This window comes from Cibotium barometz, chromosome 3, assembly GCF_041138505.1.
Source record: "Cibotium barometz isolate CiBa-2024 chromosome 3, ASM4113850v1, whole genome shotgun sequence".
NCBI lineage: Eukaryota > Viridiplantae > Streptophyta > Polypodiopsida > Cyatheales > Cibotiaceae > Cibotium > Cibotium barometz.
In genome coordinates this window covers 32425851-32450436 of record NC_141048.1, presented here as the reverse complement: position 1 = coordinate 32450436, position 24586 = coordinate 32425851, and the positions used below count along the sequence as shown (strand labels likewise).

General features: G+C 40.1%; 1 protein-coding gene across 1 annotated transcript in view; it reads right to left on the bottom strand.

Annotated features, from left to right (window-relative positions):
* The window catches only part of LOC147639968 (protein ACTIVITY OF BC1 COMPLEX KINASE 1, chloroplastic-like), a 31760-nt gene extending 9491 nt beyond the window's left edge, over window positions 1-22269 (bottom strand). Inside the window, exons 1-12 of the mRNA XM_086775725.1 lie at window positions 21614-22269; window positions 21191-21397; window positions 20923-21012; window positions 20656-20802; window positions 19873-20037; window positions 19566-19706; window positions 19252-19431; window positions 18920-19115; window positions 6536-6663; window positions 6361-6432; window positions 5848-5951; window positions 5618-5771 (exon numbers count right to left, since the gene is read on the bottom strand). Of these exons, the coding sequence (XP_086631851.1) occupies window positions 5618-5771; window positions 5848-5951; window positions 6361-6432; window positions 6536-6663; window positions 18920-19115; window positions 19252-19431; window positions 19566-19706; window positions 19873-20037; window positions 20656-20802; window positions 20923-21012; window positions 21191-21397; window positions 21614-21988 (1959 nt within the window). The 5' untranslated portion in view covers window positions 21989-22269. The remainder of the gene's footprint in view (window positions 1-5617; window positions 5772-5847; window positions 5952-6360; window positions 6433-6535; window positions 6664-18919; window positions 19116-19251; window positions 19432-19565; window positions 19707-19872; window positions 20038-20655; window positions 20803-20922; window positions 21013-21190; window positions 21398-21613) is intronic.
* Window positions 22270-24586: the final 2317 nt, after the last annotated feature.

Sequence of the window (24586 nt, the reverse complement as noted above, 5' to 3'; positions counted from 1 at the left end):
ATAGAGAAACCTTTTGTAGAGGGGAGTGAAGTAGTGTAGAGGCTCTCCATAAGGCAATGTAGACAAGAATGCGAGCAGCCAACATGGTAGAAGAGAGCTTGTAGCAAGAGAACCTACTCCAAGTGAAGAGAGAGAGCTCCAATTTATAGATTAGGGCCTCCCATGAGCTAAAAGGCAAGAAAAGGCTATAATGAGAAGTGGAGAGCCACACAATAGCTGAAGTGACAAGTGTGAGGCCACTTGTCTCACTTTGATCCACTTTCTGACAAGAGTGAGGCCTCTTCTCTCACTTTGATCCACTTTCTTGGCACCTGTCCCAATCTAAGAGATGGATCCCCCCATAATCTTTACCTTTAAAAATATCCCATCTGGCAGCCCATTTGTCATAGGTACTTTGGAAACTCTTGGCATTTGCTCAATTCCAGACGTAATGATCTGAACAGAATTTTCATCGGAGTCGAGCCAAAAATATCAAGTCTCCTAAATTTTAGGAGTGTGATCCTTTGTATTCTAGGATAATTTCCCATTCCCAAAGCTTGTACTTCCCAAATATTTAGACGTCCTAGAGTCCACCAGACCCCTTTCATACTAGGAAATGTCCAAACTGGTGACAATGAGGATGAATTGCAACTGGCATGTAATAATGATAATACATCACACTATGCAATGTAGCCCAATTCTAATGATGATGATAGATTACAGTCCCCTTCTTCTATCATGTACCTCATTGGATTAGCAACCCTAATCCAACAGGATTAGAGGACCTTGGGATAAGAAATAGCAGATAGATGCAAAAGGCTAAGATTCAAAATAAAACTAGGCTACTCGCTATCTATAGCAGGTTTGCTATTTATACCCGCAGTTATCACTATAGAAGTGTTGCCATGGGTTATTATCGTGTGGTCATTCGTGTGGTGCACTACTGATGGATCTATGCCTGACCAAATACTCTTGTCGTGGATATGGCAGATAACAAATAGTCTTGCCAAGGACCCCTGTGGGCAGGCACTAGTGGTCTAAGACGCCAATGCTGACTGGCATATATCCGTGGAGTGGAGCCTTAGCCCTTGGCTCGGGGGGGAGGTGTCGAAGTATTGATCCTATGGTTGGGTGGTGAGCTTTCATGCTCCCTTCCTCTAATCTTGTTTTGGACTGTGTTTAGGAGTTCTTAGTTAGACACATGTGGGACACCTCTTACACTTGGTATCAGACAAACCTAAACGCAGAGTTTACAAAGATTTGTGTGTCTTTCATGGTTTATTTCATGTCGAAATTGCTGTCATGGTTTTATGTGGATTGTGAGAGAGAGTGTAGTAGAGAGTCGAGGTCATCATATAAAGATAGTAGCCAAGAGAGTTGCTCTGAAGACTCTACTTATGTCACCAAAGCATCAAGTTGCTGACATGATGCAACACACCGAAAAAAAAATGATTTGTTTTTTTAAAGACGTAACGTTAATGATGTGGCGATAGTGAGTTTTAAAGTGCTTTTCTCTAGTGCTTTTGGGCAAGAACTATAAATTCAACTATTCTCTCATTGTTGAGACATGTAAAAAGATAAGAGAGCTCTCTAGCTCTAAGAATTTGTACACAAGACTCCTCCAAGGGTTTTTATCTAATATAACTTGGAAGGGTTGAGGGGAGGGCCGTGGGCCCAAGGCTATTCTGATCCCTAGTGTGGTGTCTTCTCTCTCTACTCTCTCTCTTTTGTTTATTTTCAAATTTTCTCAAGGTTTTACGCGCAAATTTGTTGTTTTCTTGAAGATAAGCTAAGTACCCGTGCCACAACCCTTACGAAGGCCTGTTAACAGTGGTATCAAAGCGAAGGTTATATCTCTCTTCTACGAGGGATAACAATCTTTACACACGGTGCTTTTTGCTTTTTCTTCAAGCAATGGGAAGCACTCACCACCAAGAGGAGGACAAAGCCACCAAAAGTGGAAAGCAAACCCAAGAAGACCCAAGAACCTGCATGGTCAAAGAAACTATGCCCCATTTGAATACTATTCTCCAAGATCCCGACTTGATGAGAATTTTTGAGCAACTATCTAAGAAGATCGAACAAATGAAGAAAGGGGATGAGCAACCAACAAAGGAGGATGGGACTGAAAATCAAAAGTCTTCATCAAAGAGATCTCCCACCTAATTCTCCACCTTCTCGTGGAAGGAAAAAGAGCCATTCCAAATCAGCCCACTCTCATCCTGGGAAAAGCCGACATAGTCAGAAAAGGTCTAGGAGCCATCTTCTTCATCAAGCCTTTCATCTTTCTCATCGTCATCTTCTTCTTCCCCTTACACTTCTAGGTCACCCTCTCCATGACATGGAAAAAAAGAGAAGAAAGGTAAGCGCAAAGCTAAGGAGTTCAAAGGAGGAAGGACGGTGCAGTTTACACCATATGATGGAGCTTATGGTCACACACACAAAACCCTCACTTTTATCCGCCAATTTGATATTGCTTTTGGTTCCGAAAACTTCATAGTCATCCAAGATTCACATGGCTAGTTTACATCTTACGGAAATAGCCAATGCAAGGTGGGGTGCACTCATGGTTAAGGAAACATCTCCCAAGAAATGGAAAGACTTCTAAAAGCAGTTTTATGATCAGCTTTTACCTAAGAAGTTTGAAGATGATGTGCACCTTGCATGGGAAAGATTGCCGATGGCAAGAGGTGAGACAATTAATCAATGCAACAAGAAGAGATTATGACACAAGTACACGACTTGCTATCAAAGGGGTTGATACGCACTAGTTCTTCACCCTTTTGTTCTCCAATGCTTCTAGTGCAGAAGAAGGATGTCTCATTCCTCATGTGCGTGGATTACAAAGCCTTGAACAAGATTACAATCAAGAATCAGTTTTCTATACTGAGGGTTGGTGATATATTGGATTTGGCTGGAAGACGCGGCATTCTTTAGTCAGATTGACTTGAAGAGTGGCTATCATCAAATTCGGATCTAGCCACACAAGACTCCCTTCCGTACTACTTTTGGATTGTATGAGTATTTGGTGATGCCTTTTGGACTCACAAATTCCCGGCTACCTTTAACCACATGATGGATCGGATCTTTATCGGAAGTTCAAACATCATGGAATGCCCAAGTCTATTGTTGGTGATCGAGATCCTAGGACCACCACTTTATTTTCGAGATCATTGTTTGATAATATGGAAACAAAATTGGGATTTTCTTTTTTGTACCATCCACAAACGGATGGCCAGAGTGAGAAAGGAAATTCAGCCATATTGAATTTGTTGGAGTGCTATGTGGCAAAACAGAAAACGGAGTGAGAGAAGTATCTTCCACTAGTAGAGTTTGCCTACAGCAATATAGCACATAGTTCCATAGGAAAGACACTGTTCGAGGTTGTTTATGGCAAAGTTGTACTACCACCACTTCTAAGGACTAAGAATGAGATCTTTGGAACAGATGAGAATATCGGAGATCTGGATATGGCTTTCACACAAGTGCGGACAGCCAAGAGCTAAGCAGAAAAAGATTGCAGATAAGCATAGAAGGCAGTGGAGTACAAGGAAGGTGATTGGGTATTGTTGAAGCAAGGCTTTGAAAGCAGAAGGACAGAGAGAAGGTTTATCCTAAGTTGTCCAACAGGTACTATGGAACTTTCCAAATATTAGAATAGATCAACAATGTGGCTTTCAGACTAGCATTACCCGATCATTGGAGGATTCACAATGCTTTTCATGTGAGTCTCCTAAGAGCTTAAAAGGGTCCCGAACCTTTGAAACAATGAACGAGGATCCACCGGAAGTTGAAGAGCTAGATGAAGTTCTTCAACGAGAGCACATTATCTTGCATAAGGAAAGAAGGGGATTGCATGGCAAGGTTACTAGAAAGTACCTTGTCAAGTTCAAGAATTATTCGGCTATGGATGACAAGTGGGTGGATAAAAACTTCTTTGCAGAGTATCTACAGGTTTTCCAAGCATATCATGAAGCTTTTCAGTTGAGGACAACTTATTGGAAGCCGAGGGGATGTCATTGGCCTTTGTATTTTGATATCCAAGGAACCACAAACAAAGGAGAATGCTTAAGATTTATATTCCACTGCAAGGGATTGAGTATTCTAGAACTCGAGGGTTGATGTCCAAATTGAATCCAAAAGGAGCAACTCTGAGATTGAACAACACTAAATATTTTGTACAAGAGTCATGGGAATCATGGAGGCATTGTTTATCAGTGAAGGAAATCAAAACTGAGTACATGGATATGAATACTGATAGTCAAACACTAGCATGGGTAGTTGGACTAGAGTAGGAACTGGTGTAAAAGCCAAGAAATTGGTGTCAAAACCAAGGAATTGTTTGTGCATTCATTTGTTCATTTGATTTATGCTTATAAGCATATTTGTGTATGTGCCAAGGGTCAGCGACACCCAATTAAAACCAAGGACAAGCATGTGTGCACGTGTTTGTGTCTTCTGACATATAACGGGTGCGTGTTGACCTTGACAAGAAGAGATTCATGAAGTATCTCTCAAAGAGTTCAAACTCAAGGTCACTTTATGTGAAGGGTAAAAACTTTGAGGGCAAGATGCTTTCCGAAGCCAAGCACAAGAGAAGAGAAGGACATTCCACTTGAAGAATGATGTCTCAAGAGCCAAAGAGAGAAGAGCTAGGCCCATAGCAAGAAAAAGCAAGGAAAAGCTAAGACAAAGCTAGCCCTATCAGTTGAGGACAACTGTTAAATAAGTTGGGGGGATGTCACCAAAGCATCAAAATATAGGTTGTTGACAAGCAAAAATGCAACACAACGCACCAAAAAGAAAAGTGTTTTTGAAAAAGAAACGTTTCGAAAAAAAAAAAAGAAACGTGGTGTTGATGACGTGGTGATGTTGGCGTGGCGCTGTCACGTGGCAAGCTAGTGGCAAGCTAGCAGCGCAGGGCCACCTTACATGCTTGGAATGATGCGATTAGCTTTTGGAAAGCAAAAGATTAACAGCTTTTTAAATACTAAAAAGAGAAGAGCTTTTATTATTAAAAAGATGCTTTTATGGCTATAAGTGAGTTTTAAAGCGCTTTTCTCAAGTGCTTTTGGGCAAGAACTATAAATTCAGCTATTCTCTCATTGTTGAGACGTGTAAAAAGACGAGATCTCTCTAGCTCTAAGAACTTGTACTCAAGACTCCTCCAAGGGGTTTATCTAATATAACTCGTGGGGGGGGTTCAGCCCAAGGCTATTCTGACCCTTATTGTGGTGTCTTCTCTCTCTACTCTCTCTTTTGTTTGTTTTCAGATTTTCTGAAAGTTTTATGTGTGAATTTGTTGTTTTCTTGAAGATAAGTTAAGTGCCCGTGCCACAGCCCTTACAAAGGCATGTTACAGGTTTTAGGGATTCACACTGATGTTCTTAGGTCTGCATTGGTCTCATTCGGTAAAATGATGTGCTTTCAAACCCTTTCAAACCCTTGAGTGGAAAGTTTGTTGATGCATTGAGAAGAACCAGCAGAGGAGGAACATAAAATTGCTACAAACTACCCATTATGTCATTATGATCAACTCAGCTCAAGCCAAAAAACCATACATTAAAAAAGTTTGTTAAAAGCCTCTGTACTAAAAGCTGTATCTATTATGGACTTACATCACACATGAAATACTCACCTCATGAATGTGTAATCTGGAGTCCTCTGTAAATGCCATAAGCAACTGTCGCCTTATTCTAGCATCTGAGATCACAACTTTTGCACCATCCTTTATTGTATCTGTGAGATCCAATTTTGCTCCACTAGATGATGATGTTCTCACCAAGTCACGCCTGCAGATATCCACAAATGCTTTTATGCCTCAGAAAGATCTATACTAAGCGTGAATATGAGTTGCAGACGTCCTACCGGTTCCTTGCTTGTAGTGGAGTCATCATCTGAACCTGCTCTCTTGCAAGAACAATTAAGTTCTCTAGACGCTTCCATTGAAATACACCATCCTTAAATAAAACCTATGCAATAGAACTCATATTAACCCATTAGGCAACCTTTATATATCCAACAGCCATCTTAAAAGATGTACAATAACTCAAGTTTCAATCCTTCGCTTACTGCACATATTTAGGCATTACTTCCCAGTTCACAACATAGATACATAAAGGGGCATTCTCAAAATATTGAACTTGACAAGCACATAAAGGGAAAAATCTCCTTCCTCCATGTGGCCACTGGCACAACCTGTTTCCCCTGTGTGTTATCTGTCTTTTGGAGAAATTGACTACTCGAAATAATATTGGAGCCGAAACTATTTCCTACTTTTTTTTATCATTCAAGCAAGAATCTAACCTAGATCCCTCTTCAGGATCTGAGAAAGTGTATAACCAACGGGAATAAGCACGCTAGAAATGGAACCACAATTACCTGAATTAGGCGTTCCCGCAAGGCAGGGTCAGGATCAGTCAACAATCGCTTAGCAACATATGGGTAAGCTACCTGCACCATGAACCATACACCACCAGCAACAATCATTAATTTTTACATGAAGCTTGGAATTGCGATTCCAATCTGAACATGCAATAAAGACTCCTGTGGTTACCTCAAGAAACTTAAAATCTGGCTGCAGAGTAAGACATATTCCCTCTTGAGTTAAAAGCGAGCGTATAACTAGGGAAAATCGTTCAGGAATGCGTATAGGATATTGATACACTAGCTGATTAAATTTTTCTGTGCAGACAAATAAAAAGCATCAGCAAAAAACCAAGTTAAAGCACTGATTTACCCACACACAAACAGAGGAATAAAAAATGAAAACTAAGGCCTCCTAGTAAGCTAAGAAATACTCAAGTGAAGCATTAGATTATCAGTGAGTTTTTGGAAGTGTCCGGACTCTAATATGCAATGCATGCAACTTCACATAATCACACCAATCTTGGAATAGGATTATTTCTTGAAAGACGTATGAGACATGACCAATCAAGATGAACAGTTTGTCGCACACATCAAAGGCTCATAGTTAGTAGGATGACACCCTTCGCCCCCTCCAACCCTTCAACATTCACAATTTTGTCATCTACCATGGCTTGCAATGTCTAGCCTCCAACCCCATGTCCTTACATAAGGTTGAGTGCCTCCATACAAAGGCTCATACTCATCTGTGATCATTTCAGCATCCTGCCAAAGACATTGAGAATGACCCAACCACTCTGGATCATCTACCACCTGTCTCCTGATTGCCCTATTTTAGCTTTAAAACCCTAGCTACCATTCTTGCCTAAGCCACACTCTCCTACATGTGTGTATGTGCTAGCTGGACTTACTATGCAGCAGTATGTGAAACCCTAATCCAACTCCTAAAGTATAAAGTATGAATTACGGCTTATTACTTTTTGAGCCTGCCTTAGGAAAGAGATTAAGCTTTAGTGAATACCTACACCAAGGCTCACAGAAGTAGCAGACCTGTATAGTCGCATGCAGCTGAAGGCAAGGAGTTCTAGACTTCAAATAATAATAATAAAACCTCTATGATCCTATAGTGGACATCCATGAACTTCCATTACACAGTTTGTCTTAGTGTAGAAATTGTCAACTCTTAATGTACCAATTTCCTCAAAACGTTGAAGTGCTTCAGATGGTACCAGAACTCAAAGCAACCATTGTCATATCGTCCAATCAGCTTAAGCTTCTGTTGCACACACTCACAAGTAGGCTGTGACATATCATCTGAATGCCGAACTTCAGTATCGGTTCATCGACTTGAATTATCAATGCAGCAGCAGCTTACCCCTTTGTGCTAGCCATATTTGTGGTGGCGCTCCTAGATCTATATAGATTGTCACCATTTTCGGAGTTTACAAGATTTACTAGCATTTATCAGTATTTTTCAGATTTTATAGACTTTTGGACAAGCTTGGGGAATGGGAGGTTATCCAAATTTGGGTTCCCGGCACCCTCGACATCTTGGTGGGCACCCAAAACAAGACTCAAGCTTTGGACTACATGGATCGTGTGCCTGTCAAGTCATTGGATTGATTGGAAGGCCCCTAATGTGGTGTGCAATACTTAGGTGTGCCTATGGTGGATAAACTATGTGCCATTATTTTACATGTTTAATTAAATTAATAGTCGTGTATGAAACCCAGATTAGTTACATTGGTATTAGAGATTGGTATTAGAGCACAGCTTTCCTTTACATCTAAGGAAAACCGTCACTAGGGAACTCACAAGGCTTTTAGTGTGGTTAAGCCAAAGGCCTACCAGTCCACTAGCCAAGCATTCTACCATATTTTGGAAGATCTATCACCATTTGACCCATCTCCATTTTTGGTGCCACTCCTATGGGATTGTCACTCCATAGAGCAGCCAGATTTGTGCCATGTTCACATGAGGCCAGGCCAGTGTCTCATGTGAAAGGGGCCAAGTTACTTTGTGTCACATGGACGGGAGTCAGTTTCGTGCCACCAGTGTGTGACCAGGATCATGTCATATGGAAGGGAGCCTGTATCGTTGTCATGTGCACATATGCCCATGGACAAGTTCCTCAGCTAGTCCAGCAGGGGCAGCCAGAAAAAGACCAGAGTTTAGGAGCATGCTACAGTTTTGGGCCAAGGTTGGACTTGGAGCAGGGCATGGAAGAGGTGGAAGCGGTGCTGTGGGCTACACACGTGGAGTCGGATGTACCAAATGCAAGCGCCTCAGCGTTTCATGGTGGATACCCTCTCGGCTGCCTGGAGAACTGCGCCTAGGCATTTAATGCACAGTCCGCCAGCATTCCAAGTGGTCAAGAAGGCCTATAAATAGGCAGTTTTGCTCATAGAAGAATCATTCAATCCTTTAGGGATTGGATCCCTAGGGTCCTATAGTAGGACCAGATTTTGGGTGTTTACCACCTTTTGTTTAAGGCAGCCTATGGTTGTAGTAGAAGTGCCTTTTTGTACCATATCAATATACTGAATTTCCAGCACATCTCTCTCTCTCTACTCTCTCTCCATATCTGCGTTTTGCATCAGATGGTTTCCAGTAGTGTTTAGGGCTGAAAGAAGACTCCCAGAGCTTCCGCATGTAACAATCGTGCTACCTGTGTATGGCCAAGACGATGTCTTGTCCATGGGATTGTCACTCCATGGAAAGACCCGTGTTTGTACTACGTCTTGCCTACGGGACTGTCACTCCATAGGAAGGCCAGGGTTTTCACATTCTGTCGCGCCAGTTTTGTGCCGGCCTAGAATATTTTGTACAAATTTCATGAAAGGGAGATTTTGTCCATTACATGTGCACATGCATCCATTTTTGCATGTCTGAAATTGTTTTCGCGTGACTTGTATTTGTGTAGCTGCCTGCCATGATGTGCCACTTACTAAGCGGGGACGCCTACCAGTGAGTTGTGAAGTTTGCCCTGTCTTCTTACATGTTTTATTGCATGTGAACAGGTGGTAAGTTTGGTATATTCATTTATTTTAAATGTTACTATTCTAACCTTTATATTTATAAAGTTATGTGTGCATACTTATTAAAGTTATTGGCCTTGGGCAACAATAAGAGTGGGTGCCCAAAACCCATTTGAAGTAAGTTATGTATTTGCCATAAAGAGAACACACGAGGGATGGAGTACATGGAGGGGAGAAATGTTGCCAACCCGATGCTCTCTCTCTCTCTCTCTCTCTCATGCAGAGGTTGGGGGATTGAGAGCAACAGGCCAGGCAGGCTTCCGTCGAGCCTTCTCGACCATCGACCACATTTTTACATTGAGGTGCCTGATTGATCACGCCAAGGCACGGAGGGAACGGCTCTATTGTTGCTTTGTGGATTTCCGCAAGGCATTTGATACTGTGCGCGCCTCTTTCGGCGACTACAGACACTAGGCATACCTTCAGACATGATGTGGAGCATATACAGGCTATATGAGCAGGTCTTTGGGAGAGTCCGATGCCCAGGAGGCTTGTCCAACACAGTTGCTAGCACCATTGATGTGAAGCAGGGGTGCCCGCTCTCCCCCACGCTCTTTGGGCTCTATATTGATGAGGTGGTCGATTACATCACACAGGGAGGAGGCTCTGGGGTTGAGCTATCAGGTATTACTGTCCATGTTATGCTTTATGCTGATGACATCGTCTTGGTATCCGACACACAGGTTGGGCTTCAAAGACACCTTGTGGCTCTTGATGACTTCTGCGCACAATAGGGTCTCACAGTGAACCTTGGGAAAACCAAGGTTATGATCTTCCACACCTCACCCGCAGTCAGGAGCCACACTACTCTCACATTAGCAGGAGGGCGGGTCGAGGTGGTGAGCTCTTATGTTTACCTTGGCATCACATTTACTAGCTCAGCTGGACGCTTCTCCATGGCTCAGGCAGTCCGAGACAGAGTGACCCGGGGGTATGCAACTCTTGCTGGCCTTGAGCGTCAGTGTCATCAGGCACATTTTCATGAACCCCGCACGAAGGGGTGGCTCTTTGATACATTAGTGACACCAGCCTTGATGTATGCAGCAGCGGTTTGGGCACCAGGGCTTGCAGCCTCCACATGGGTACAGCTGGAGAGACCACATGATGCTCTCGAGGATGATACGCAGCAAACCATCCGTCCCGCACGACATTGTTCGGGCTGAGTTTGCTGCACCACCTATGGCAGTGGAGGCATTGTTCCAGACGATCTCCTTTATATACAGGATGAGGGAGATGCCCACGGAGAGATTATCCCGCCGAGCTTTTGAGGCATCCAGACAGCTGGCCGAGGCTGGACACACTGGATCTTGGTATGCACAGATGCTATAGTGGTTCTCACATCATGGAATAGACATCGAGCGGTTGCCACCTTTTTAGTATGATCAATCTGCTCCACGGGGTTACCTCTCTCTCAATGAGAGGAACAAAGTGATGAGACAGGACATATGGCAACACTACATACAGGAGACATGGACAGCACCAGAGAGCCCACTACCACCGAAGATGCTGTATTACAGAGACCACTTTATGAGCATCTCAGGGGATGGGTTTATACATCGACCGTGGTACATGGATGTATACATGCCACACAGCTCTCGCATTGCTATTGGACAGCTACGAGTCTCATCACATCAGCTAGAGATAGAGGCTGGGAGAGCGGCACGGTTTCCCAGAGCTGAGCGGATATGCAGATTGTGCCGTGAGGAGGTGGAGACTGAGGATCACTTTGTATGTAGATGTAGAGCCCACCAGGGGGTCAGAGATAGATATGCAGGATTGTTTGAGGAGCACTCTTCACTACATCAGTTGATGGAGGCCTCGGACCAGCGACAACTTGGCAGACTACTACTAGAGCTTCATAGTTCTCGAGAGAGACTCCTCCAGACACCCGCTCCCTCCCACCCCTAAGACACCCGCTCCCACTAGGGGTGGGAGACAGTCCCAGCTCACTGATTTCTTCCAGAGAGCTATGCCAGTGCCAGCTGATGTACCACGTGGGGTGACCGCACAGAGAGCAGAGGAATTGAGAGCCAGGAGGAGACCTAGACAGACTGGACATAGAGCACCCTGACTCCGTCACCGAGAGATAGCAGCTATCCGAATGAGACACCAGATGGAGACACAGGAGAGGGTAGCTCGCTTTCATTCAGACTCAGGGTACATGTTCACGCCATTCACAGCCTCAGCATCGGCGATGTATGATATCTTATATCCCTCTTATGGCACTGGATGGAGTTAGACATAGATCTGCATAGCATGCTTGTACTACCCCTTCAGCATATAGAGATGCATCTTGCCTTAGCACTCCATCCACATCCCCACCCCCCCTTATATTGTTTGTATATGGACTCCACCGATCCATGATGATTCATGGTTGTATCCAAACACATGCACACTTTTTCTTTTCTTTCTTTTCTTCCGATGACCGGAAGAACACAGTTGTATTATTTTTTGTCTCATAGGCTGACTTTGGCCTCTCGTAGACGTTAATATCTCTCTCTCTCTCTCTCTCTCTCTCTCTCTCTCTCTCTCTCTCGGAAGGGGCCTAACTGCCCACTCTCTCTCTCTCTTTAGACTTCCATGCTGTCGACGTGAAGTAGCAAAACCGACTCCTTTTCTTCTTCTCACCGGCGTATGGAAAACACCCCCCCCCAACTCCATCTACTTGGCATGCTGAAACAGAAGTACCAAAAACTCTCTTTTTTCTCTCTCTTCGAAGGTGTTACAGCAAGTACCCGATTGCACTATCTCTTTATCCCTCTAGCTTGGATACGACATGCTGAAGAAAACCTAAGACCTGTTGGAAATCCTTATGACCTGTTGTACTTGCTGCAAACCCTGCTAAAAAATCTATTGTATGGGCTGCTCTTGCTGAAAAACTCTATTGTACCTACTTTGCTTACAATATTACTTGCTACACCAACTGTACTTGCTGTGAACCGGCTCTGCATGTACCTATTTGAGTGACGGTTGTGTTTTAGAGAAGCATAAACAACTGGTCATGACAACCTACCTTTTCCCACCAAGTAAGAGCTGCAAGCAAAATGACACAATAGAGTATTGTTATTATTTTTGTTTTCTTCCTTGATTTGTGTGTAGAGTAGCTGCTATCACACTCTCACCAGGAGTATGTGTGAGCTTGCCCTGACCATGCTAGTTTTGAGAGCCAGTGAAGGTGGGGAATCTGGGAGCAAAGCTTTTATTGGGAGTACCTGGTTTTCCTCCCTCTGCGGTAAATCACCCTGCCAAGTGTTAGTACGGGCGTGCCTGTTGGTGCACGGTCCTAGAAGACCAGTGTAGTGCGGGTGCCCAGCCCAGTGAAGGTGGGAGATTGCCTATGACACGATCTTTATCTACAAATGGATTCGTCACCGATAACATCTACAGTATTTGTCACATTTGTATTTACTCCATGTATGGAGGAGTCTGGCTTATAAGCCCTTGAGATTTGTATTCATTAAATACTCCAAGAAATACATATTGTATTGAGGGGGGAGTCGGCCCTTTCCGGCCCCAGTGGTGGTGTCAAATTGAGCATTGTCATTTTCAGATTTGTAGATGCTTTTGTTGTTCATTAGTTATCAAGGTTAAGTGATCTAAATTTGTGCACATGTCTTCCGATTGTGGGTTGTCTCCAGTGAGAAGTAGTTACAAGATCTCTATGGAGATTTGGGAAAAATCTCTCACAAGTCACTTGCTTGTGCTAGTTTTGCACAAATCCAGTTTGAGAACCATATGGCTATTAGCTCATAAAAGAAACATCTAGCCGTGCGAGAAATCCAGCTTTGGATCTAAGAATATTTGGCTTCGACAATAAGAACTCTTCTTCATATTCAAGGACAAGGGAGATTTGACTCAAACACATAAAAAGCTAAGTATGAGACTTGCAAGATTGCAATATTTGTTATTTTTGCAAAATTGTTGCATTGGTTTTGTGGATGCCCTTTAGTTTGCCCAAACCTAATCAAGGTGATTAAGGAACAGCCAAATGGGGGGTTTCCATGTGGACTGAAATGTTGGGTTTGTAAGGTTTTTATATGGTTTCTTATGACTCCCTAAGGGGTATGGTTTATGGAGCAGATTTGCTCAAGGATCTATCTATATGACAGTATTAGCACATACATAGTTATCATTGGAATTCTCCAGCAGGTTTTATGGCTTTACGCACACACACACACACATACACACACACACCCATACATATATATATATATATATATATATATATGTATACATATATATATATATGTATACATATATGTATACATATATATATATATATGTATACATATGTATATATACATATATGTATACATATATGTAGATATATATCTACATATGTATATATACATATATGTAGATATATATCTACATATGTATATATACATATATATATACATATATGTATACATATGTAGATATATATATACATATATGTATACATATGTAGATATATATCTACCTATGTATATATATATATATATATATGTATACATATATATATATATGTATACATATATACATATATGTATACATATGTAGATATATATCTACCTATGTATATATATATATACATAGGTAGATATATATCTACATATGTATACATATATGTATATATACATATGTGTATATATACATACATATGTGTATATATACATACATATACATATGTATATATATACATACATATGTATATATACATATACATATGTATATATATATATATATATATATATATATGTGTGTATATATACATACATATGTATATGTATATACATATACATATGTATGTATATATATGTACATATGTATGTATATATATATATACATATGTATATATATACATACATATATACATATGTACATATGTATATATATACATACATATGTACATATGTATATATGTACATATGTATATATATACATACATATATACATATGTACATATGTATATATATACATACATATGTACATATGTATATATGTACATATGTATATATATACATACATATATACATATGTACATATGTACATATATATATATATATACATATGTATGTCATATGTATATACATATGTATGTCATATGTATATATATACATACATATGTATATATATATATATACATATGTATGTCATATGTATATATATATACATATGTATATATATATACATACATATGTATATATATATACATATATATGTATATGTATGTATATATATGTATATATATATATACATACATATGTATATATATATACATATATATACATATGTATGTATATATATATACATACATATACATATATATGTATATATATATACATATGTATGTATATATATATACATACATATGTATATATATATACATACATATGTATATATATGTATATATATATACATACATATGTATATATATATACATACATATGTATATATATATACATATGTATGTATATATATATACATATATATACATATGTATGTATATATATATACATATGTATGTATATATATATACATATGCATATGTACATATATATACATATGCATATGTATATACATACATATGTATATGTATATACATACATATACATATATATGTATATATATACATACATATGTATGTATATATATACATATGCATATGTATATGTATATATATATATATATATATACACATGCATATATGCATTATATATACATATGCATATATATATATATATACACATATGCATATATATATATATATATATACATATATATATATATATACATATATATATATATATACATATGTATGTATATACATACATATGTATGTATATATATATGTATATACATATACATATATACATATATACATACATATGTATATACATATATACATATATATGTGTATATACATATATACATACATATGTATATACATATATACATACATATGTATATACACATATACATATGTATATATATATGTATATATATATATATATATATATATATATATATATATTGGATTTCTTATCAAGCACTTTCAATGGATATTATGCTATGCCAAACACCACCTGGCTTATAATATGATTAAAGTGGCTGTGCTTTTATATGGTTTCTTATGACTCCCTCATATTATCATAGACTACGCTTATGGAGCAGATTTTGCTCACGGATCTATATATATTGTAGTTCTTATCCAAGCAGTCGTTGGGAAAAATCAAGTTACACCTGACGGAGCCATTTGAATGTCCATGGTGTAAAGCTCAAAACCTTAGCAATCAAAGCCCTTTAATAATGAGCCTTAAAAGAGTTCACCTTAGAGTAAATCCAAGCAATGTAAAAGCTAGTAAGAGGTGAAGGAATCCACGCCTATTGCAAGTGGACAAGAGCCTTGAATACTACCCACCAATGTTGACTTGGAGCACATGGAAAGGGTATCTAGATACACAAATCAAGGTGAAGGAATCCACACCTCCTGCAAGTGGACAAGAGCCTTGAATACTAGCCACCAATGTTAACTTGGAGCACATGGAAAGGGTATCTAGATACACAAATCAAGGGGAGCACTTTTAGCACCTAAATTCTCACCTAAACATGCTTACCGTTGATCTAATCCTTGTATCCACAAGCGTATTTAAGAGGATGAACCTAGTGCAAAAAATGGCGTGTTTATATTATCATCATATTACCTTCATTATGCTTTGTGATTAAGTTATTAATCATATCTCTTTAGTCATCATCCATAATCCATGGCTCTAATCCACTATGATCCTCCATGATAATCCTTCTCATTTCCATCAATTGATATAAGAGCAAGTCTTCATCTAAGCCTGATTAAGCAGATAGGTAAGCCTTCTATTAATTAATTAACTAGCTTTTCTCTGTTAGCCAAAAAACCCCTCTCTGTAAACAAGCTGAGATTTCCCTCCTTGAAGTTTTCTACTTCAAACCGTCTACATTGACCACTTACCAAGGTCCTAGGCTTACACAATATCAAAGGGAGTCAAGCATTTCATTACCAAATCGTGCCTGCAAATAGAGTTGTCCTCTGGAGAAAAAACGTGAATTTGTCGCCTATACTTGGATTGGAGCCAAACCCTCTTAGGGGTCATCTATTGGGTCTATGAGAAGTGCACACATCAAATCTTGAAGCATTCTATCCATTGGTTGGTGAGCATCAAGCATTTTCTCGGTTTTCTGTTATCTATTATTAACAGTGGATTAATGCTAATTATATGCACTACACCCTACCATTGAGGATTCAAACTTGAAATTGGGAAGTTGCTATTTCATACTATATCAACCCCTCTGATTTGAGCACTCAATTGCATCCTCCAACTTACACCACATTTTTGTCTGTCATTAAGAAGCAGCTTTACACTAACGGTCTTTAAGGACTGTCATTAAGCATCTAATCTCTATGTAAAGGGCTTTGACACTACCCTTGAGAGTCTGGAGTGTAGGTGAACATGTTTCCACCGAAGAGAAGTGAGTGGAAGGTGAAATGAAGAGATTAAGCCATGGTGGACCTCCTGCAGCATCATGAGTTGGGCTCTTAGACTACAATCATGTGATACAAAAGAACACAATGATGCCACACCTGACACTCTCATGTCAAGCTTGATACAAGTACTTGACCATACATAAAGCCTACATCAATCTATCCATACACAATCCCCCTGGCCCTAAGTAGGGATACCTGAAAAACGGAGCTGAGCCTTTGATAGAAACAAGGCTTTACAAAAAACATCCATAATATTTCATTCAGATTTTGGGGGACTTCTCGGGCCCAATCATAATCTTCCTCGTTAAGCGAAAGATTTTACATGGCCCATGAGAGTGAGGGCTTTGTCTTCGGCTATTGTAGATGCTTCAGCTTCATCTTCATCTTCATCTTCATGCTCTTGCACCAAGTTTGCATGATCCTTTGATTGCTCTTTGGCCATCTTCTTAAAACACACATCTTTTGTATGTCCAAGCTTTTTGCAATAGGTGTACTTGATGGTCCTTCTTTCCTCTTTGTCTTTCATCTTGAAGAGGAAGGCTTGCTTCAGTCACCTCTCTAAGACGACGGTCTTCATCAGTAAGTATTGCTATCAACTCATCATATTCCATCTCACGAGACAGGCGTCCTTAGTACTGGTAGGATCTCCATGTACTTTGAAATCCCTTCTATGTTGGTGAATAGAACGGCTTTCATATCATCTTCATCAACTTGTGCTTTGGTGGAAGCAAGTTGTTGAATGATGGAGCTTGAATTGCTCAAATGTTCACCCAAAGTTTGATTCTCATTCGTAAAAAAAATTTGCTTAAGGAATTCCTTTGAGTTGTTGATTTTGTTGCTGAATAGGTTCTCGAGCTTTCCTCCCATCTCTCTTGGACTGTTTTGTCAAGTCCACATGGTGGAAGAGGTTGTCGGCAAGCCCCAAGCCAATCAGTGCCATTGCTTTGTCATTCTTGTCCTCCCATATTAGGGTTCTTTAGGCATATGCTTTAGGATTCTTCTCCATTCCTTTGACGATGCTCAAATTAAGAGAAGTCAGATCTTAGACAGCCATGTTGGGAAGTTTGATGCCAACCCAAACTAAAAGGCCCTCAACAGTACTCTTTGCTGCTATCTAGTTCTTTCACTCAGTGATGAGCATTTCCTGAAAGGCTAATGATACACGAAGGACACATCGAGACTTCTCAATTGGCATTGGTAACATGCTTGTGCCCTGCCAAAATCCAGTAGGTCATGAGTCACAAGGAAGCCAATAATGTTGATGTCACAAGCATCACTGCGTCCAATCAAGGCATGTCTAGATACTATGCTAGGGCTACACTGTAAAAAGATCAAAAGGCGCCATGATGTAAGCTCTATGATGAGAGAGAAGCGTTACTGAGTAAGCATTATGTGGAGAACCCAATTGGGTTTGCTCACCAAGGATAAGGATAAAGTGCAAGGTTTGAAGGGAAAAAATATTCATACACAAAGGTAGACAAAGGAGGGAGAAGGAGATCATAGAAAGTGCAATTAGGGGTGGAATCCGGCTGTCTATTAACGGCTGGCTGCGCAGAAAATAATAGCAACAGGGCCAGACTATCACTAGTTTCCTAACCCCTGCCATTTTACAAACATACAATGCCAGTCTTTGCCAGCAGCTAACCTGTAGCAGCATTACAGCAGCATAAGCAGACTACTTGAGGCAGCTCCTATCATTCTTACTGGTGCAGCAAGTTGTAGACTGATATCTCCAACCCGTGAGTGCACAATCAGGTTTCACAGCAGCAGCCAATGGTGCAAGCATGTTCCATCAATTAGTGAAGCAAAGACTCCACAAGAGGAGCTCACTAGGCAAGTTGGACCCAGTGAAAGTACCATTGTTCAACCCTACACTCGTATGCATACTGCGAATTGAGTAGTAAGAGTCACTTTCATCGGAATTTGTGCATATACTATGCTTACCCTCTCATCAACCTGGCACTGATAGCAAAACTGAAATCAGGAACCGCAAGCAGCAACATGGTTTCATCGCAAGAAAAAGAACAAGTATTACCAGTCACAGAACGGAAGTTGAAGTCAGACAACCCCTTCACAGTTGAATTTTGCCAAATTGCTTCCAAAGCTGGTACTATAGGAGTCAAATCTGTCCCAGGTGCAAGAAATCCCAACCTAGTAAAATCATAAGCCATCTCCATGTAATCTTCATTTACGGCATGAACGACTGCATCAATAAGAATTTGCTTGTTTTGCTGTTTTGAACCCAAAAAGGTAGAAAAGCATGAGAACTTAGGGCTGTCCATGAAGACGTAGTGATTTCCCATTCTTCACAAACAAGAGAGAAGACCCGGTGCTTTCAACTACTCCACACGGGAATAAACCATATACCTGACTTAGCACAGCAACATTCCCAAAGTCTACATAGGCAATCCGTCCATCTCGCATGGCAAAAATGTTCCCTGGATGTGGATCACCATGGAACAGTCCAAATTCAAGAAGTTGTCTTAGAGCTGCACTCACTCCAACAGTTATGAAAGCTGGCACATTTATCCCAGCATCTTTGATACCCTACACCAAGCATAGAAACACTTCAATATACTTAGCACTGCCAATGCATAGCAAGGTGGCAACATAAATATGTTCAAAAGTCTATACATTAGCCTGGAAAGCACTCAAAAAAAAACAAGAAATAAATAGAAAACCTGAGGATTGGTGCAGCGTACTCCATCGATCCACTCCATTACAAGTACTCTTGACCCGCTTAGATTTTGATATACTTCTGGTATCTTGACTGTTGCATCATTCTTGAAATTATCAAAAAAATCCTTAATGTTGCGAGCCTCCTACACAATAGAACCACAAACCCACCAGCACCTGCATTAACAGCAGATAATATCAACAGACCAAGCACATAAATATTTTCGTGGTAAGTTTTTTATGTTGATCGAAAAGAACAAAAAAAACAGACTGGAAACATGCACATCAAGAACATCCGGTCATGAGACTCACGAGAGTGTAGTCAAGCTCTTCTAAGAGTTTTTCACCAAACTCATCAACAATAAGCTCTGCATTGCAGCCCAGCTTCTTCAGGCTTATGCCATTTAAGAAGGAAGCCAATGTTCTGAAAAGAAACAAATCCCTGTAGATTATGGGCTCTATCCCTGGCCGCTGAACCTGTAAAAGTACAAACCAAGAATAATAGTAGTAAAAATACTTTGCATAACCTCTAGTAATTAGAAACAATATTAGAAGCTAGCCTCGGCATTTATAAAACCAGTACCAGTTTGGATGCAAACTCCGAAGGCAGGCTATTGACAAAAATACACCGTGACCTATAACCTTGGAGGTCAACCCACTCTGATCCAAAGAAATGGAATCCTTGAGAGAAACGGCCATGGAAACGGATGGGGTCCTGAAACGGAGAAACGTATTTCTAGGGACTGAAACAGCCGTTTCCTGTGACTATGATTCCAACACCAAATTAGGCCTCCAATAAGGTGTGCAACCCTGAGGCAACCCTGTTTGAATGCAGGGTGAGGAGATCTCGATGCAGCTATCAGTTTGCAACCATCTACATTTGCTCCTATCTAGAAATCCTCTGAAAAAAGGGAGGGAAGGGCATTGGAATCCATGCAGTCCATAAGAAGAGAAATAGCCTTAGGACCCAAAGCCATCATGACCAACCAACATGCCAAAATCAAATGCATGCTTTGCCTGTCTTCAACATAGCATTGCCAAATAAATGTTTGAACTGCCTTCAAAGATAATCAAATATGCAAGAACCAGACATACCTTAATAGCAACCTCTCTCCCTGAGCTGCGAAGAGTGGCCCTGTAAACTTGCCCTAAGCTTGCAGCAGCCACAGTTTCTGCTGATATTTTGCTGAACAACTGCTCAAGCGGAGCACCTAGCTGCTCCTCTATGATCTCAAAGGCAACCTGCATGCATACACAGGTCGTATTATAGAATGCATGAAGCACTAAACAAATGGTCACGACAACTCATCCAAACAAAAAGCAAGTTGAATACACATACGAACTTGGCCAAATTGATCACACCTGATTAGGGAATGCTGGCACATCATCCTGCAGAACGAAAAGCTCATTCATGTAGTCTTCACGAATGATGTCTGGCCTATTTGCGAGCACCTGCAAGAAAGAGCACCAAACGTAAAGAAGATCAACTGCAGCTCTGTTAAACTAAAGATTTCCAAGTAAAAAATCCATCACAGGTATGGCTATCTAGTTCGATTCAATCAAGCAGTAAAGCCACGGCCATGAGTGTTATTGGCATGTTAGCTTCGAAGACGTGAAGTTGAAAATGTACCTGCCCAGCTTTGATGAAAGACGGTCCAAGATCACACAGCAAATTCCTGAGCTGCTGAGCTCTACAGGGAACCATTTCTTCACTCTTGCCAACGAGGCAGTCATAGGAGAGACTGCCCCAGTAGTAACCTAGTTTTAACAGGATCTCAGCACCACGTGAAGCAACAGAAAAAAAGGCTCGGGGAGAGTCTAAAACCTTCTGTCGGACCTGCTCGAGACAAGGTCACTCATCTCAAAACTACATGCAAACCCTAATTATGGGATTTTGCCAACATTTTATACAAAATACTTCCGGGGCATTTCCTCTTATCAAAGACCACCGAATATTATCGGAGTCAGAATTAAAAGCCAGCTCTTTTCCTCTATAGTTTTTCCTGATGTGAGAGAGAGAAATTATTTTAAAAAAACTGTAGGAAAAGCATACCCCTTCTGGCGTGTATTTTCTGAAAGGGATACAAACACCCCGTTCCAGGTCGAGGACATCCATGGCTGTGCTGGACTTCTCCTCCATGGGAGTGTTCACGAAAGCGTCTTCTAGAGTTCCACGGCGCCTCAAAGGAGTGCGCTTTACAGAAGAAGCGCCTTTCATCTGTGTAGTAGCAGAAGAAACCGCAAAGACCTCGCCATTTCTCCGAGCAGAAGATTTCGCCCTGCTCAAAGCTTCTGCAGACTCAACAAACTCTGTGTGCAGTCTAGTGCCCAGCAAACTGCTTCTGTAGCCATGGCTACTTTCCGGTGTATCTGAAGCGAATGGACGGGCACTCAACCCTAGAAAGGCATCAGATGATACAGTAGCCATGGATATGCCTAACCCTAACTGTTCTTAATGTAATTGTTCAGGATGCTGCTCTGTCTGTGCGATTGTCTGATTCAAGATCCAACCCTGTGTAACTGTCTCCCTAACCTAACCCCAACGAGATGCAAGCCCTATCTATGATTGTGTGTAGACTTGTAGTGATCGTGATTCTTAGTGTACACAAAACCTATCGTTGTGGACTTCTTGTGATCGTGATTCTTAGTGGATTTTGTGTTTGCAGCAGTTTCTTGGCTGGGAAAGCATGTACCAAATGGCAAAAGTGCAGCCTTGTTTTTTTTTTTTTTTTAAGGAAGATAAGGCACACGTGGAGGGGCCTCGTCCCTTTAAAGAATTTTATTGGAACGAGAGAAACCTTAACGTATTTATTCAGTCTACTGGACATATCAACTAATTAATTAATAGTATCGAGGTTAAAGCCTTAACAGTACTAAAGCTGCCCCCTTTCTCTCTAGCACCTTCCACGTTCCCTCCCTCCCTCTCGGAGCGTTTTTGTCTACTTTGCCCCACACCCTCCCTCGCTTTCTGTTTACACCCTCCCTCGCTCTCTGCTTAGCCCCACACCCTCCCTCGCTCTCTGCACACAGCCCCACACCTTCCCTCGATCCTCCCCTACGGCCCCTCTATTCTCTTTCTCCCCGTTCACACAAGCTGTCTAGTAGACTGAGAAGAACGAAAGAAAGAGAATAAAATCATTCACACACGTCTAGAAGCGTGCTTTTGTCTGAGGTCCCATCAAATTTTTTTTAATCTTTTATTTAAGGTTCTTTGCCTAAGGTCCCATCACTTTCCTCCTTTGTAACTAATTAATTAATAGCAAACCAACATTTTGGTGCCATATTGAGAGGCACAACCTCAATTACATTAGGTTTCCATATATATATATATATATATATATATATTGGAATGTGATAAGTATATAGTTTAATTTTTAAAGAACACTATTACTACGTCGTAATGCAGTGTGGATATATGTTTTATGTAATATGGATGCTACATTCCTTTGAGTTAATTCAAATAATTTATCAATTTTGATTGAATATAGTGATGTCCATGCAAGAAATGGTCGTACGCTCTAATTATATTACAATGATGGAGTTTGACATCGACAAATGCTTGCATCAACAAAAGTCAATGTCATCAAAGATTATAAATTATGTGCTCTCTTTTCTAGAAAAAAATAAGTCTATACACAATGTATGGAGAAAAGGTGGCACAAGTCTCCCCTTAAAATATATATAAACATAAGGGAGCTTGTCATTCCCCCATTTTGAAAAACACTTCCAATACGGAAAGTGTATCGATTAAGCACCCAATGTCTACTTTTGCTATTAATTTCTTCTGGGAATATTTGCGTATTACACCTTAAACAAATCTTTTGGAATAATCAAATGCTCTTTTGTAGTATGACTAGTGGCATGACATGTCCATGACAAGCAAGAGCATTCTTACATGCATAAAAACATAAACTCGTCCTTGGGGGAGAGTAGTGATAAGCCTTATATTTGAAGCCCATTTTTGCCCTCGTGGTCCTCAACTTGGCAACCTAAATATGAACACACCAAACTTGGCATAAATATACATCTCGCATTCCAACCCAATATAGTGGTTGGTGAGTGACAATCTTAACACACCTAAGCAAAGCATTAAAACAAATCTTCGAGCGACTGGATTATCTCTCCTTCTTGGAAGCCTATACTCCTCGCCTCCATCTGTCCAAAAAATATATTTAAGATAATAACATTACCTATTACAAGATATAAATTTTAAATTTAAAAAAAAAGATAAAGATAAAACCTTACAAAACTCATTCGGTGGATCGATATTTAAGATGAATGGTGTTTGAACGGGCTTATAGATAACAAATTAAAAAATTCTATAATGTCTCATGCCTATGCACCGAAAATCTATAGTTTACAAACATTACATGTACATGAAGCTGATCCGCAACAATCTTTCTCAATCTTAGATTGTAAATTCTAAGGAGCCCAAAGCTGTCATTGTAAGTGTCTCGACCATACAAGCCTAGCAATAATCTAGGTTCAAAAAAATAACGAAATTTCCTGTTGCAAAAAATGTATCAATAATAATTTATATTTACATAAAACATAAAAGCTACATAAAAAGTAAGTTTCTATATCATAATACACATGTGCTCTCTAATAGTTCGATCATTAGAGATGTTGTTGCTTGTCCTTCCCAAAACGGGGGGTCTACAATTGAACCATGAAAATTAAATAGATTATGGTAAACAATGATGACTATAGCAAATGTCGAGAAGAATACCTTCAATATCTTGTCCACCATCACCATAAATAAATGTAAATGATCTCCTTGCCACATCCATCCTAAGCAATATACCCATGATATCAAATACGACACTACATTACACTAATCATTTACACAAGATTTTGAGCTCTCTCTCTCTCTCTCTCTCTCTCTCTCTCTCTCTCTCTCTCTAGTGGTTCGGTATGTCAAGTCAAGCAAGAAAAATAAATAACGCCATTGGAAATAAAAGCAAGTAAAAAGCAAAACATTTGCTTATCCAAATGTTAAAAAAAACAAACAAGAACTCACCGAGCC